General features: G+C 43.6%; 1 protein-coding gene across 1 annotated transcript in view; it reads left to right on the top strand.

Annotated features, from left to right (window-relative positions):
- Positions 1-14,803, top strand: part of PKP1 (plakophilin 1) — a 78,537-nt gene that overhangs the window by 37,347 nt on the left and 26,387 nt on the right. Inside the window, exon 3 of the mRNA XM_036757348.1 lies at positions 14,135-14,529. Coding sequence (XP_036613243.1) covers positions 14,135-14,529 — 395 coding nt within the window. The remainder of the gene's footprint in view (positions 1-14,134; positions 14,530-14,803) is intronic.

The following is a 14,803-nucleotide window of genomic DNA, read 5'->3' on the forward strand; positions in this document are numbered from 1 at the left end:
ATCTCTTGAAAGGAAAACCCCAAATGGGGCCATGAAGAATTGGACATGACTGAAAAACAACTGAATAGAACTGAACCTTATACAGTATATGCCTGTGCTAAAAACCTTGCAAGGAAGGTGTAAGGGATGGAGTCATTGAGATAGAGAACATGTCTCAGTCTTCAAGGCATGACTAATTCTGTGTCTTTTCTTTTATTTTTGGGGAAAAGCAGAGTGATGAGAGAATCTTGTGAGAAAAGCTTATGAATTGGTGACCTAACTTCTATGGAGCAGACAGTATATGTGTATGCCTACACTTTGGAAGATTTGTGTTCCTGAACATGTCCATGTTGAGTGCTTTGCTGCGTGTGTGACTTTGTAGGGAAAAGCAGGGTGTGTCCTGCTGGTAGCCTGTTTGGCAGGCCACACCTTGCTAGCAAAACTTCTTTTCAAATGGGCTAATCACTGGCACACACACACACACACACACACACACACACACACAGTCTTTTCATCTGGGTCTGCCAATAGCTTGAGGAACCAGAGATCTGTGGTGGAATATGGCCAAGAGCCCCTGAACTGTCGGCCAACAGGGGCACGTTTTACCCAAATTGTTCCAATTGGATGTGTCAGAGGGCAAAGCAGAGGGGAGTATCTGGTTCATTGCAGAGGGGAGGAAAGGATCTGATCCATTTCAAGAGCTAGTTGATAATATCCTTGTAAACTTGCCAAATCAACAGGTCCACCCCGATTTCCAAATTTGTGTTGGAGCTCCCTATGCCACCGAAACTAGGAGACCCCAAGTCCTGCCTGTAGTCCATACAAAACCTCTGCCCATGACACAGAATTTTCAAGACAAGTCAAGGCAACAAATATTATGAAGCACCAGTACTGTATAAGGCACTCCAAGAGATGTGGCAAAAAGTCTTTGCCCATGAAGAGTTTAGAATCTAGCTGGGGAGATGAGATGTACCTGCATGAAACAGAGAACAATACAAGGCTATCTACCAATGAGCTTTCATTTATGCCACATAGACTCTATTTGTAGGGATTCTGAGAAGGGAATGATCAGTGGGGTTCTTAGGGTTAGCCAGGAGGAAAGGTTGGACAATGGGTTTGGATGAGCAGAGGGGAATGAGAAGGTATTCTTCAGGACTGATGAACAGCACAAGCATTGACAGTTAGGAATGGCTAATGAGTGGTGAGAAGAAAGAAAGGGAAGTCTGTGGAGTGGAAGTCAGGAGGGTTCAGATTCTGTCCCAGACACTAGCTGTGTCACTCTGGGCAAGTCACTTAACCATTCTCTGATCCATTTTCCTTATTGGTAAAAAAAAAATTGGACCAAGACACTACTATTTTGAGGAGAGTGCTTTGTAAAGCAAAGTGCATTATAAGCCATTCTGGTTCATCTTTCAACTTCTAGAAGAAACAGAGTGAGGGAAAAAGAAAGAGTAAAGAAGGCATATATTTTCCTGGATACAATCAATTGCCCATGAGGAACTAGGTAAACAGATGAGTTGAAGGTTATAGCTAAGAGATAGGACAAAGGAGACAGCTGAGAGAGAGCTCTGTGTTAAGGAGTGGCCCAGAGAGGTGCCAAGTTTCACAATGCTGGGCTCCATGCCACCTTGAAGACTGCTCTGACACTCTGGGTTGAAGAAACACATGTATATGAACATAGTATTGGGCTCCCTCAAGGGTGTTCCAAACCATTCAGCCTCCAGCTAGAACTGGACCCTATCTGAGTGGGCCAGCTTTATCCCCAACAAGGTAGAATTCTCTGTCTGAGCTCATCAGCCCTCCAGCCATGCCCCTACTAGGATGTCCTGATCCTTGGCTTTCCTGGAGGCTGCCATCTCACGTGAGCATATATGAGAACCAGATGGGTGTGTATGTTTCGTTGTCTTTTGTATTCAAAAGTGACGCTACAGAGAATGATCGATATCTGTGCGTGGGAGTGGGACGGGAAAACCAAAACTGAGCCAACAGGTCTTTCTCCCAGACGAATGTTGAACGCTGATAGACACCGACTTTTGATTTCTAACTGGAGCTGCTATTTGCTGAGCCACAGTCCACCCAGGATTCAGGAATGACCAGAGGTCTTTACTCACAGGAGCCCCTGATATCTCTGGATGCTGAAGGCTGTTCAGAGCTACTGTGGTATCATGACTATGCAGAATGATCCACAACGGAAAAGAAGAATAGGGGCCATGATATTGGACTTTGGACATGGGAAGGCCTGTGTTCAGATCCTGAATCTGATATGTGCTAGCTAAGTGACCTTGGGTGTGTTTACATCTTCTGTGAGCCTCAGTTTGATCCTCAGTTAAATGGGAATAATAAAGCCAATAGGACCTGCCTCAGAGGTAGCATGGTGGAGGAGGCAGAGGTCCATCTGGGTTTGGAGTCAAGAAGTCCATGTTCTGTTTCTGACATATACTAGCTGCGTGATCTTGGGAAAGTTATTTAGCCTTCTGGTGCCCCCAGAGAGTCTCTGAGGCTCTAAGTCAAAGAGGATTTGCATCAGTGGAAGAAGTATCTACATCAGTAGTTTCCTGTTGTTGTGCAGTCATTCATTTCAGTCATTCTGTCATGTCTATACCAAGACAAATAAGAAACACAACAATAGAAGGCTGTCTACCATTGGGTATTCATGGATACAGTACAGACTCTATCTGTAGAAATGATCCTGAGACAAGTTAATATGTTGCTGTTGTATTTTATGTCTGGTGACCCATTGAACATCATTATGACTGTTATTTTTTGATGGTGCCATATTGCTTGAAGCAATTCTGTTTCTTCTTCACCCTTCCTCACAGTTTCCTCTTATTTCAACTGTGCCTGAGAATCCCGTTCCTCTTTGTCATTGTCTGTGGATATCCTTCCCTAAGGATGTTCATGACAATGAGAATCAGGGCCAGAAGGACCTCAGGGTTGGGGATCTCATCCTGTCAATCAGGAGAGTTGGGGGAATATTGGTGAAGCTGTGTGAGGAGCCATTAGGTGTCAAAACAAAATACCATTAAAAAAACCATAAAGAATGAATATATGTGCTTGAGGATTGAGGAGAGGGAGAGCTGAGCTCTGGAGAGGCAAGCCCTGGTTGTTTAGCCATAAAAGAGTCTGAAAACAATTTTCCTTTTCCCACGATCCCCATCTCCAGATGCTTAGGCCCTATCTGCCCACAGAAGGGCAGAGTTATTGTGAGGACCAGTCCAATCATAACCTTTCAGTCTAACCTGTCAGCCTAGTTCATCTACCCAGGATTGCAGTTATAAAAGCTGACCCTGCCGTGTCTTTACTATCCTAGAACATACAACTACCCCATATTTATTCCTTTCAGGGAAGTTAAGATAGCTGGGACTGTTATACATTCACATGCTTGATATAGCCCCCAGCATGGCATGATGGTGACATCATATCCTGTCTGCCAGCCTCACAGAGAAGGAGGGAAGAAGGGAAACTGCCATTTATGATGTGCCCACTATGTGCCAGGTTTTACAAATATTATCTAATTTGATTTGCACAACAACCCTGAGAAATAGGTGCTATTGTTATTCTTATTCTACTGAGGAAAACAGAAGTTGCGGGACTTGCCCAGGGTCACATAGCTGTTAAGTGTTTGAGGTGACATTCAAACTCAGGTCTTCTTAACTTCAGGCATAGTACTCTCTATCCACTGTACCATCTGGCTGCCTCTCTCAAAGAGAACATGTCACCATGGTTTACCTCTTAGGACATTGCTGATCTGATCTCAGAGTCACAGTCACAGTCATGTTCAATACACATGAAGCACCTACTATGTGCCAGTCACTGTACTAAGCTCTGGGAATAAAAATAAGAAAAAGAAAGCTAGTCTCTGTCCTTAAGGAGCTTACAGTCTAATGGGGGAAGACAATACACAGGGAAGCTGAAAAGCCTTCCAGGGAGTCCCACTAGTTTGAGATTAAGGCAACATGAGAAGATGCCGTCTTCACCCCTACATGGGCCGTTTCTCCAAATATTGAGCTCCGAGGAAGGGGAAATCCTTAGATTTCCAAGATGCCACCGTCATTACAGCCTTTGAGAAGAAAGCTGGGAAAGTTGAATGTGGCAATTATCACAGATTTCAGATGGATTAGATAGCTGTCTGGGGTAGGGAAGGCCTGGTTAGAAACCTCTCAGTCTTGGTTGTGAACCTAAGATTCATCATATCTCTGTATGAGCACTGGGCCTGTCTGAACAGATCTCCTGGGTCCCTCCAGGCTTGAGTGTTGAGAGACATGAGGTTAAAGAAAAGGAAAAATTTTTCTTCTTACATTTATGATTTTTATCCCAATCTATGGCCTGAGTAAGCTGAGCAAAATTGGTGAACTCCTGTTCTCAGGGATGGATGGTCAGTTCCCATGACTCAATATAACTCAGAGTGATTATTAAACAGCTACTATACATAAGGCACTATACAATATGCTAGGGACAAACAAAAAACCAAAATGGTCCCTACCCTCAAAGAGCTTTAGCTGGCCAATGCTCTTGGTGACATCTTTTGTGATGTCACTAGGGGCCACGGCTGCATCGGGTGGAAGTGAGGCATCACAGTTGGCTGTCTACCTTTCCATCCCTCATCACCCATGTCCTCTGTTTTAAAGGTCACCAGAATGGTGCCCAATCAATTGGCAAGTATCTATTAAGAAGACAATCCCTAATTTCAAGGAGTTCATGTTCTAATAGTGCAGATCCCTTGGTATGTAGTTCACACGTGCTGTGACCTAAAAGGGCATTTAGTTATTCCTCTTATCACTCAGAAGAACAAAACTGGAATGAGAGTCTTGCTCAGAGGGCATGAGCACACGGCGTTCTCAGTGGGTTGTCAGAGATGTATTCTCCAGGTGCCACTGACTGAGAACAATGGGATACCCTGTTGCATTTCCATTAAAGGCTTTTAACACACAGCACAGGAGCTGTTGGCTTTCCTTCCAGCCACCTGCTCCCAGGAGAGGAATGGAGAAGGAAGGGTGTGGCTGCTGGCTGGGATGACTCCCACAGACCTGGAAGAGGACTAATTGTATATTTTTGCTTAACATTTGTAGAGCAGTCATTTAGAATCCTAGAATGTTAGAACTAGTTTAGTTCTCCCATTTCATAGATGAGGAAACTGAGACCCAGACAAGTGAAGTGGCTTACAAAGGATTACAGTTATTGGTAAAGCTAGGACTAGAAGCCCAGGCTTCGGATGGCCACGGCCCTGGATCCTTTCCAGCAGACTATATTATACTTCCACTCAATGTCCAAACACTCAGGAAATCCCCAGGTCCTAATCTTTGCTTCCCTGGGCCCTTGTTTCTTCTCCTTTATTACCTCCAGTGACGTGATGGTGACAGGTTGTGTAGACCCAGCTTGGGGAAGAAAACCAGACACTGCCTGCATATATTCAACCTTGGCTGCAGCCCTGTGCCTGAAAGATTTAGAGCTGGGAAGGACATTTGAGGTCAACTAGTGAGACTCTCTCATTTTACAGACTGAGGACTAGGGAAGTTGAGTGACTTGTCCAAGACCAGACAGTTAATATGTCTCAGAGGAAGGATTCGAACCCAGATCCTCTGATTCTAGAGTCAGCATCATTCTATTAGACGACAAAGAGAGAGGAGAGACCATCAATTACAAAGCTAACTGTCTGTGGCTTCTGAATTTTGGATCCAGCTTCTGGTTTTGGAACCCATCATCCAATCCTCCAGGCTGCTGATACCTGGGAATTGAAGCCACAGCCTTGGTCTCCTGTTTCTCTAAGCAGATAGCTCAAGATAAGATTCTCCCACAGGAGATCAAAGTGGAAGAGAATAAGTGAGGGAGCCGCAAGTGAGTTGGTCTGGAAGGGGGAATTACCTGTTGATTACCTAACCCCGGCACATATGCTGGGTGGGAGGGCGAGTTCTGGGCTGCCGGACTTGGCCCCGGCTCATCTTCACAAAGGTGAATCCTAAGTCACTACCTGTGTGGAGAAGTTTTCTCAGGCAGGATGTTGATCCTTCAGTCTGAGAGCAAGTCAGAGCAGATCTGATGTAGAGAAGCCTTGAAAGCTCATGGGAAAAAAAGTGGTGGACAGTTCGGTTCCCAAAGCCTCCAGCTTTGTAGGACTCCTCCTTGTGGAACTTGGCTCCTGGGTGTTAAAATGGAATCTGTTCTGTGTCTCATTGTCCTTTGTTCTCTGAGATGACTGGATTATTTCTCATACCAAGCTTCCCACAGCTGTCATCTGTGTCATTAAGAATGAGGAACGCTTGAATTGCCTCATTCACACCCCCTACAAGCCCACCTCATTGCAACCAGGATGCCCAAACAAGGAGAGACTATGGTTACCCTCCATCAGTGAGTGTCCTTCAAGGTGGATAGTCCAATGACTAAGCTATCTTCCCCTGGGAGGTGGCCCCTAGGATCTGCCTTGTAGTCCTCCATGCCTTTAAATAAAGAGATATATACTCTAAATAGGAAGGGGCAGAATATCAGAGCCATAGACCACATTACACCTCTCATATTCTCCATTTCCAAAGGTGGTGAGCCCACAATGGTAACCAGCTTCCTGTTCTTTCTGAAGGGAGACCCCATTTCACTATTACCTCTTTTTCTCAGCCAGCCACCTTAACTTTCTTACCAGAATCATTGTACATCTCTCCAGGGTTCTGATAGCAAAGCCTGTCTGTTCCTGTCAGCTGCCAGGGTTGAGGTGGGTAATGGTGATGGGGATAACAGCAAATTGGTCTGATTCCCAGAGGCTTCACCAAAGGAAGGGACCTTGAGAGGACCATTCCTGCTACTTCCTTGTTAGACTTTGGAAATCAGTGTAAGTGGGACTCGCTGAAATTATCTTGGATGGATTGACTCTGCCATGATCGATGTAGGCTCACCTCTGTCAAATTGATCCAATCAACAAACACGTATTCAGCACCTACCATGGCAGGTGTTAGGGATACAGTGACAAACAGTCCCTGTCCTCATGGAGCTAATATTTTACTAGGGAATGCAACAGGTAAATAGCCAAATAAATGCAAGATGCTTTGAAGGGAGAGAGAACACTGATGAGTAGAGGGATCAGGAAAGGTTTCTCACCAGAAGTGAGCTAAACTTGGAGGAAGCTGGCAATTCTAAGAGCCAGAGAAAAGGGAATATATTTCAGTATGGGAAACAGCAAAGATCCAGAGATGACAGATGGAATGCTTAGCTTGGGGAATAGAATTAGGTCAGTTTTGGTTGGAACACAGAATGTGGGAAGGGAGGAAAATATGAAATTGATTTAGAAAGATAGCCTGGGACCAGATTGTAAAAGGCTTTAAATGCTAGGTTGAGGAGGGCTGTTTGTTTTTGTTTTTGTTTTAAACCTTAGAAGCAACAGGGAGAATTTTTGAGCAGAGGCCAGACCTATACTTTAGGAAGATCATCCTGTTAGCCCTAGATTGGAGAGGAGGAGATACTGGAATCAGGTAGAGTCACTAAGAGACATTTATAATTTTTATTGTCCAGAGAAGATCCTGAAGACATGAACTGAGCAGGGGAGGTACATAAATGGAGAAGAGGGGAGATATTGGGGAGATAGGATCAACTAGCCTTGACAACTGAATGGATTTGGAGGTAGTGGTGGTAGTGGTTTACCGGCTGCTGGTTTTCTTCACTGAGGAATTCTTGACCTCAGGACTCAACTTCCAGATTGTTTATTCAATTGGGTTTATTCTAACACATCCATGAATTTGAGATTTGGGTCACTAGCCTTCTTTTGTGTCTTTCTTCTCACTTCCAAATCAATCAAGACACATTTATTAAATGCCTACTGTGTACCAGGCATGCTGCTAGGCTCTGGGAATACATGAAAGGCAAGGTCCTTACATTTTAATGTCTGATAGGGAAAATAATTTGGTAGAGAAGATTGGAGAAAACCATGTCTCTAGGTGGGAGAAGGAAAGCAAAGCCCATGAAAGAGTAAATCCTGGATTTTCCAATCAAGAATTAAGTCTTCGAGTCTGGGAGACAGGGTCGAAGGTGAAGGGCGGAGCCTTAATTGCAAGACCAAAGGCATTTCATGTACAGCTTAAGTAATGAATATTAATGACTATGTTTTGACTCAGCTTGACCAGGATCCAGCACAGTTTATCTTAGAAACTTGGTAAATTTTCTCTCTTTGAAGGCCAGTGTGAGGGTGCTGATGCATCCAGGGACCTCACCACAATGAAGAAAGATCCTTGAGGATGGCCATTGTCTCATACAGCTTTTGCAATGCCTAGGCATGTAACAGAGGATCAGTTGATATTTGTGGAATTGAACAATGGGCTAAGGCTTATACTGGGGATCAGAGGACATGGTATAAGAGGACACATCTTTACCTTCAAGGACTTTGCCTTCTTAGTGGGGACAGAGGAAATAAATGTGTTTTTCCCCCTAGAGGTAGCACTGAGAAACAACTTTTGCTAATAAGAGGAACAAGGGAAAATTAAAAATTTTGATTTTTATATATTCAAGATCTGGAGCAGCTAGGTGGCACCATGGATAGAGCACTGGCCCTAGAATCAGGACAACTTGAATTCAAATCCAGCCTCAGATACTTACTAGCCATGTGACCTTGGGCAATTCATTTAACCTTGATTGCCTGCCGCACCCCACCCCCCCCAAATCCACTAGGAGCCTAAAGGCCTGATCTGCTCTAAGGTAGTTTGGTCATGGTAGTATTGGGATTCTTACTTTCATTATAGAAGATACTAGAAGAGTTAGGGACAAGAGAACATGGGCCCTCAGGGACCCCTCCTCTGCCACTCCAGAAGACTGGGCAGGGCTGTGCCTGGTTCCTATCTGTTCCTGGTAGGGGGGTGTCATTTTCCATTATCTAATTGGTGTCTGTCTCCCCCATTGTTCAATTAAAATTAAAATAAAATAATATAATACATTATATAAATTAATTATAAATCATACAACATAATAAATAATCTGCAAAAATAATTGGTTTGTTTCCAGCTTGCATAATAAATACATAAACATAATACAACAAAATTAAATTATTAAAAATTCCTCTACCTCCTATTTCGTAGGGTTGTTGTGAAGGGAATGCTTTGTAAATCCTTCTGCAAACTTAACATCAGCGAGCTGCTGTTATTCTTAGCCGCATTTTTCCCCATTAAAGTCCTACTCTGATGCTTCATCACTTTACTTTCCTGGCCTCAGTGGCCTCACCTATAAAATAGGTATAAAACGACTTGTAGAAGGGTTACCATGACAGTCGTATATGTAAAGCACTCTGTAAACTTTAAAGCGCTTTGTGAACATCAGTGGTTGCTGTCATCATTGTTATGTTATTATCCATCTTTTCCTCGTCTTTTTCTTTTCTTTTGAAGGAGAATGAAATGACTTTTAATTGTTTCAGGATCAGTAGGATGTTTTCTGATCATCATCACAACCCAACATTTCTGTTGTAAACAGTTTATGGAAAGGAAAAGCAAGGAGCTAGAGGTGAATGGAGGGGACTGTCACTGAGGAGAGGAGGGGCTAGGATTGCAGGGGGACGGATGACTCTGCTCATAGAAGGATGGCACAGACACATGGAAGAGGGTGGATGAGATACTTTGGGCTCGTCTATCGTTTCATCATTTTTTATGAGGTTCATAGAAAAGTGCTGGCACAAGTCACTATCCTGCTGTTATTATGTTTAAAATTCTGCGGACTCTTAGGCAGGGAGTTAAGACTATTAGGTAGGGGCAGCTAGGTGGCACAGTGAATAGAGCCCAGGGCCTGGAGTCAGGAGGACCTGAGTTCATATCCAGCCTTAGATGCTTGATACTTACTAGCTGTGTGACCTTGGACATGCCATTTAACCCCAATTACCTTGCCTTCCCCCTTCCAAAAAGAAAGAAAGAAAAAAGATTCTTTAAGGGGGCAGAGCCAAGATGGCTGAGTGAAAGATTATTGGGCACCACTAAGTAGGTGGCATAGTGAGTAGAACGCTGGACTTGGGATCAGGAAGATCTGAGTTCAAAATTTGACTCAAATACTTGCTGAGGCCTGGGCAGCCTCAATTTTATCATCTGCAAAATGAGGATAATAACAGCACAAAAACCCTAGGTGGCATGGGTAGAGTGCCAGGCCTGGAGTTAGGAAGACTCATCTTCCAGAGTTCAAATCTGGCCTCAGACAAGTGTCAGACAAGTAACTACTAGTTGTGTGACCTTGGGCAAGTCACTTCACTCTGTTTGCCTCAGTTTCCTCATCTGTAAAATGGGCTGGAGAAGGAAATGGCAAACCCCTCCAGTATCTCTGCCAAGAAGACCCCAAACGGGGTCGGGAAGAGTCAGATACAACTGAGCAACAACAAAGATAGTACCTACCTCCCAGAGCTGTGAGACTCAAATGAGAGAGCATATATAAAGTGCTCTATAAAACCTTAAGGTTTCACATAAATGCTAGCTGTGGCTCAACTGGATGAAATAACTGGTCTTTGTTGGGGAATAATGTTTTTAGGATATAAAGTCCTTTCTCCACAGGCTCTGCAAGCATCCTCAATATAACTCTAGTAGTGGGCAAGATGACAGGGATGTAAGCTCACCCTTATTTTATCATGTTACTGGTGGCCTGAAAGAGTTAAAATAATCTGCAAAAATAATTGGTTTGTTTCCAGCTTGCATGCTGTAGGAATTATTAGAAGGTTAACGTCATCCCTCTCATCATCAACTTCCAACTGTAGGGTCTTACTACCTAGAAGCCAAGGGTGAGGGCTAGCCTCATTTACGAACAAGGGTCCCTCGGCTGTGGTTTGTCATGTATCTTATCCTATTCCTACAAGATTTTAATTTCTTCCACTAGGGACAGGAATCAGAGACTAAACCTACAATTTCTTTAGTAGAGACAACACTAATTTAATAGCAGGAACACCGGGTAATGAAACTTCATTCGAAAGGCAGGTCAGAACTCTCTGCAATCCCTAACTTTAAAGAGTTATGTTTTTTGGATGGTGTTAAACACCATCAGGTGTTCAGCAGGCAACTGGAGCTCTCCAGGTGGCTTTCAGCACCCCCAAGTGTGGCCTGAACCGGATTAAAATGTCATTCCTTGCTGATTTTGTGGTTGACGTATTAATTAAATAGATTGATGATGAAGATCGATAGATAAATAGATGATAGATAGATAGATAGATAGATAGATAGATAGATGGACAGATGGATAGATAGATGGATGGATGGATGGATGGATAGATAGATAGATGGATGGATAGACAGACAGATGGATAGATAGATAGATAGATAGATAGATAGATAGATAGATAGATAGATAGACAGATAGATGGATAGATAGATAGGTGGATGGATGGATGGATAGATAGATGGATAGATAGACAGACAGGCAGACAGAAAGATAGATAGATAGATAGATAGATAGATAGATAGATGGATAGATAGATGGATAGATAGATAGACAGACAGACAGACAGACAGACAGACAGACAGATAGATAGATAGGTAGGTAGATAGATGGATAGATGGATAGATAGATAGATAGATGGGTGGATGGATGGATAGATAGATGGATAGATAGACAGACAGACAGAAAGATAGATAGATAGACAGATAGATAGGTAGATAGATGGATAGATGGATAGATAGATAGATGGATGGATGGATGGATAGATAGATGGATAGATAGACAGAAAGATAGATTGATAGATAGAAAGATAGATGGATGGATGGGTAGAAAGATAGATAAACATATGTGGTTTCTAAGTCAATATGTAACACACAGGATGGTGTTATGGATGGTTCAGTGGCCTGTTTCTAGTTGAGGGTGCCTCCACTGAGAAATCAAAGGAGTGGTTCATGGTCACTCAGCCAGTGACAGGACTCAGGTCCTTCTGGCTTCAAGGACTCTCTATCCACTATGCCCCACTTCTCTCTTCTTCTACAAGATCTCTGTATTTCAAAAGCTGTTCATCTCATTAAGATTGGAGAGTATGAGTACTTGCTTATGGCAGCATTTGTTATGATATTGTGCTTAAATTTTTGTGGAACACATCGAGTTTGGGTGACTGTGGATAACAGCTTTGTCTGTGATAATGCTCTGGGTCTCATACAGTCGGCTAAATTCTCAAGAACATGTTGAGATCTCTATTTGTAGTGTGGGGATTTGTCATTGGTTAGTTTATGTAAAGTAGTGAGCTATCAATGTATAATTCTAGCCACCAGGTTATGGATTGCTAAGGTTGTTGTTATAGTTCTGTTGTTGTTAGTATTTCCACAGGGTGGGACCTTATGTTTATGACCACAGAGCACAAAGTCTAACAGGTCCTACTAAGCTAGAAAGTCTTCTATTTTGGATCTAGCAACAACCAGCCTAGCTAAGCTCAGAAAGGCCCAGCACTAGAAAGCTGGCCATGAGGAGATGGATTTTTTTTCAGGGTGGGGGAGGAATTGAAGATGGGGAGCATCACAACTCATGAAGGCCATGCCCTAAGACATGGAGAGTTTTCCATTGGCATCAGTGGAAAGAAGATCCATATTGACAAGGAATACTCATATTGAAGATGAGGTACCTATGTTGATGAGGGGGTATTCACACTTTCCCTTGAGGTATTGAAGCAAGTATTATCATCATTCTTTTGGGTGATCCATTGCCTGAGTCCCCCTATGTTTAGGGTGGGGTTAGCTTTAGCCAGTAGGCTGGGAAATCCCCCACAATACCTTATGTGGGGATCAGAAATGTTCCATATGATGTCATTGGGGAAGTGTGACTAGCAGTATCAAATGCTCTGGACCCTACCCATCTAATGTCAACAATCTGGGAGAGCCTGAACATCCCCATGGACATCAAGGTAAAAGCCTCCTACGTAACATGAAGTTGCATAGACCACTTTTTGACCTGGAGAATTGATCAATCCCTTCTTTTCCCATTGCTATCTGCTTTGGGAAAGTCACCTCACCTGTCTTGAGCCTCTCCTCCCTGTAAAATGGGGATGTCAATAATTTGTAGTACTTATCTCACAGAGTTGGTAGGAAGATCAAGTGAGAAGTAAAGCCCTTTTGCAAACCTTTAAACTCTATAGCAATGTTACCTATGACAACGTTTGATTGTCAGTTCTTTTTTTTTTTTGAGAGGGGTAGGCAGGGCAATTGAGGTTAAGTGATTTGCCCAAGGTCACACAGCTAGTAAATGTGTCAAGTGTCTGCTGCCACATTTGAACTCAGGTCCTCCTGACTCCAGGGCCGGTGCTCTACTCACTGCACTACCCAGCTGTCCCTGATTGTCAGTTCTAATGGTGGGAACGCAGAAAGATGGATAATCCCCAAATTCTTTTAATTCTTCTGCCTTCTCATATGTCATAGAATCATTTTGTAATGATTTTATTTTCCTAATTCCGTTTGGTTCAAGATGGCATAAAGTAGGCTTTCATTCCTCAAACAGGGAAGATAGGAGAACCGGGATTGAATCTCAACTCTAACCCTGAATTAGCTCTGTGACTCTGGGCCAATCCCCAGATTACTTCCCCAGACCCCAGATACCTTATTGGTAAAGTAAGGAAGATAATACACGTGCCAACTGAATTGCAAGTTTGCTATAGTAAAAGTGCTTTGTAAACCTTTAGGTACTCCAGAAGTGGAAACTATTATTCATCTAAGGGGAGATGGTCTAAATGCTTGATGATTTTTAAGGGAAACTAGATTGGGATTAGCCATAAAACTTCTAAGATTTAGAGGGTCCTTAGAGACCACATAGTTCAATCCTCTTATTTGACATGTAAATACATTGATGCCCAAAGGGGTTAAATGGTACAGTGGGGAGGGCACTGGATTTGGAATCAGAGGTTCTGGGTTCGTCCTAGTTTTGACATTTATCTGCTTTGTGACCCTCTGGGCTTCAGTTTCTGCACCTGTGAAATGCGATGACCTCTGAGCTCTCAATCTATGTTCCCACATGACTCATTCTATTGTCCTAGTGACCTATTCTTGTTATCACAGCACTTAGCACAGTGCCCGGTCATAATAGGTGCTTAATAAATGTTTATTGACAGACTGGCTTGTTCTGGTAGATGATTGCGCAGACCATGGATTAACACACCTATGGGATATGAAGAGCTGAGTATACTTTGTAGTTTGATTCTGGGTGTCTTTGGGCAATGGAAATTGAACCTTCTGGTTTTCTCCCTTTCCCTGATCAGATCTACAATGGGACCCTCAAGAGAGACACAGACAATAGACGCTTCAGCTCCTACAGCCAGATGGAGAACTGGAACCGTCAGTACAACCGAGGCAACTGTAACACCATTGGCCCAGGCAGTGACATCTGCTTCCTGCAGAACATCAAGGCCAGTCGGAGCGAGCCGGACCTGTACTGCGACCCCCGGGGGACCCTGCGCAAGGGCTACACAGGCAACAAGAACCAGAGGATCACCCAGAATCGCTACAGCTTTTACAGTACCTGCAGCGGTCAGAAGCCTGTGAAGAAGTGCCCGGTGCGACCTCCTTCCTGCACATCCAAGCAGGATCCTGTCTACATCCCACCTATCTCCTGCAATAAGGACCTCTCCTTTGGCCACTCAAGGGCCAGCTCCAAGTAAGTGCTAGGGAGTCAGCCATTAGCTGGTTCACACACACACACACACACACACACACACACACACACACACCCCAAAATGTCAGCATGCAGCATTGCATACTGGATGCTGGGTGGGGATAGTCAGAGGAGCAGAAACATCTGTTCTTGGAAGTTCCCAACCTGATGGGAGCGACACTGTTCTTGCCCTTAGGTAACTCTTAGTTTGATGGGGGAGACATCTACCCTCAGGGAGATCCCAGTCTCCTGGAGGTGCATATTCCTTGTACTTCAT

Source organism: Trichosurus vulpecula, chromosome 4 (genome assembly GCF_011100635.1).
Source record: "Trichosurus vulpecula isolate mTriVul1 chromosome 4, mTriVul1.pri, whole genome shotgun sequence".
Lineage (NCBI taxonomy): Eukaryota > Metazoa > Chordata > Mammalia > Diprotodontia > Phalangeridae > Trichosurus > Trichosurus vulpecula.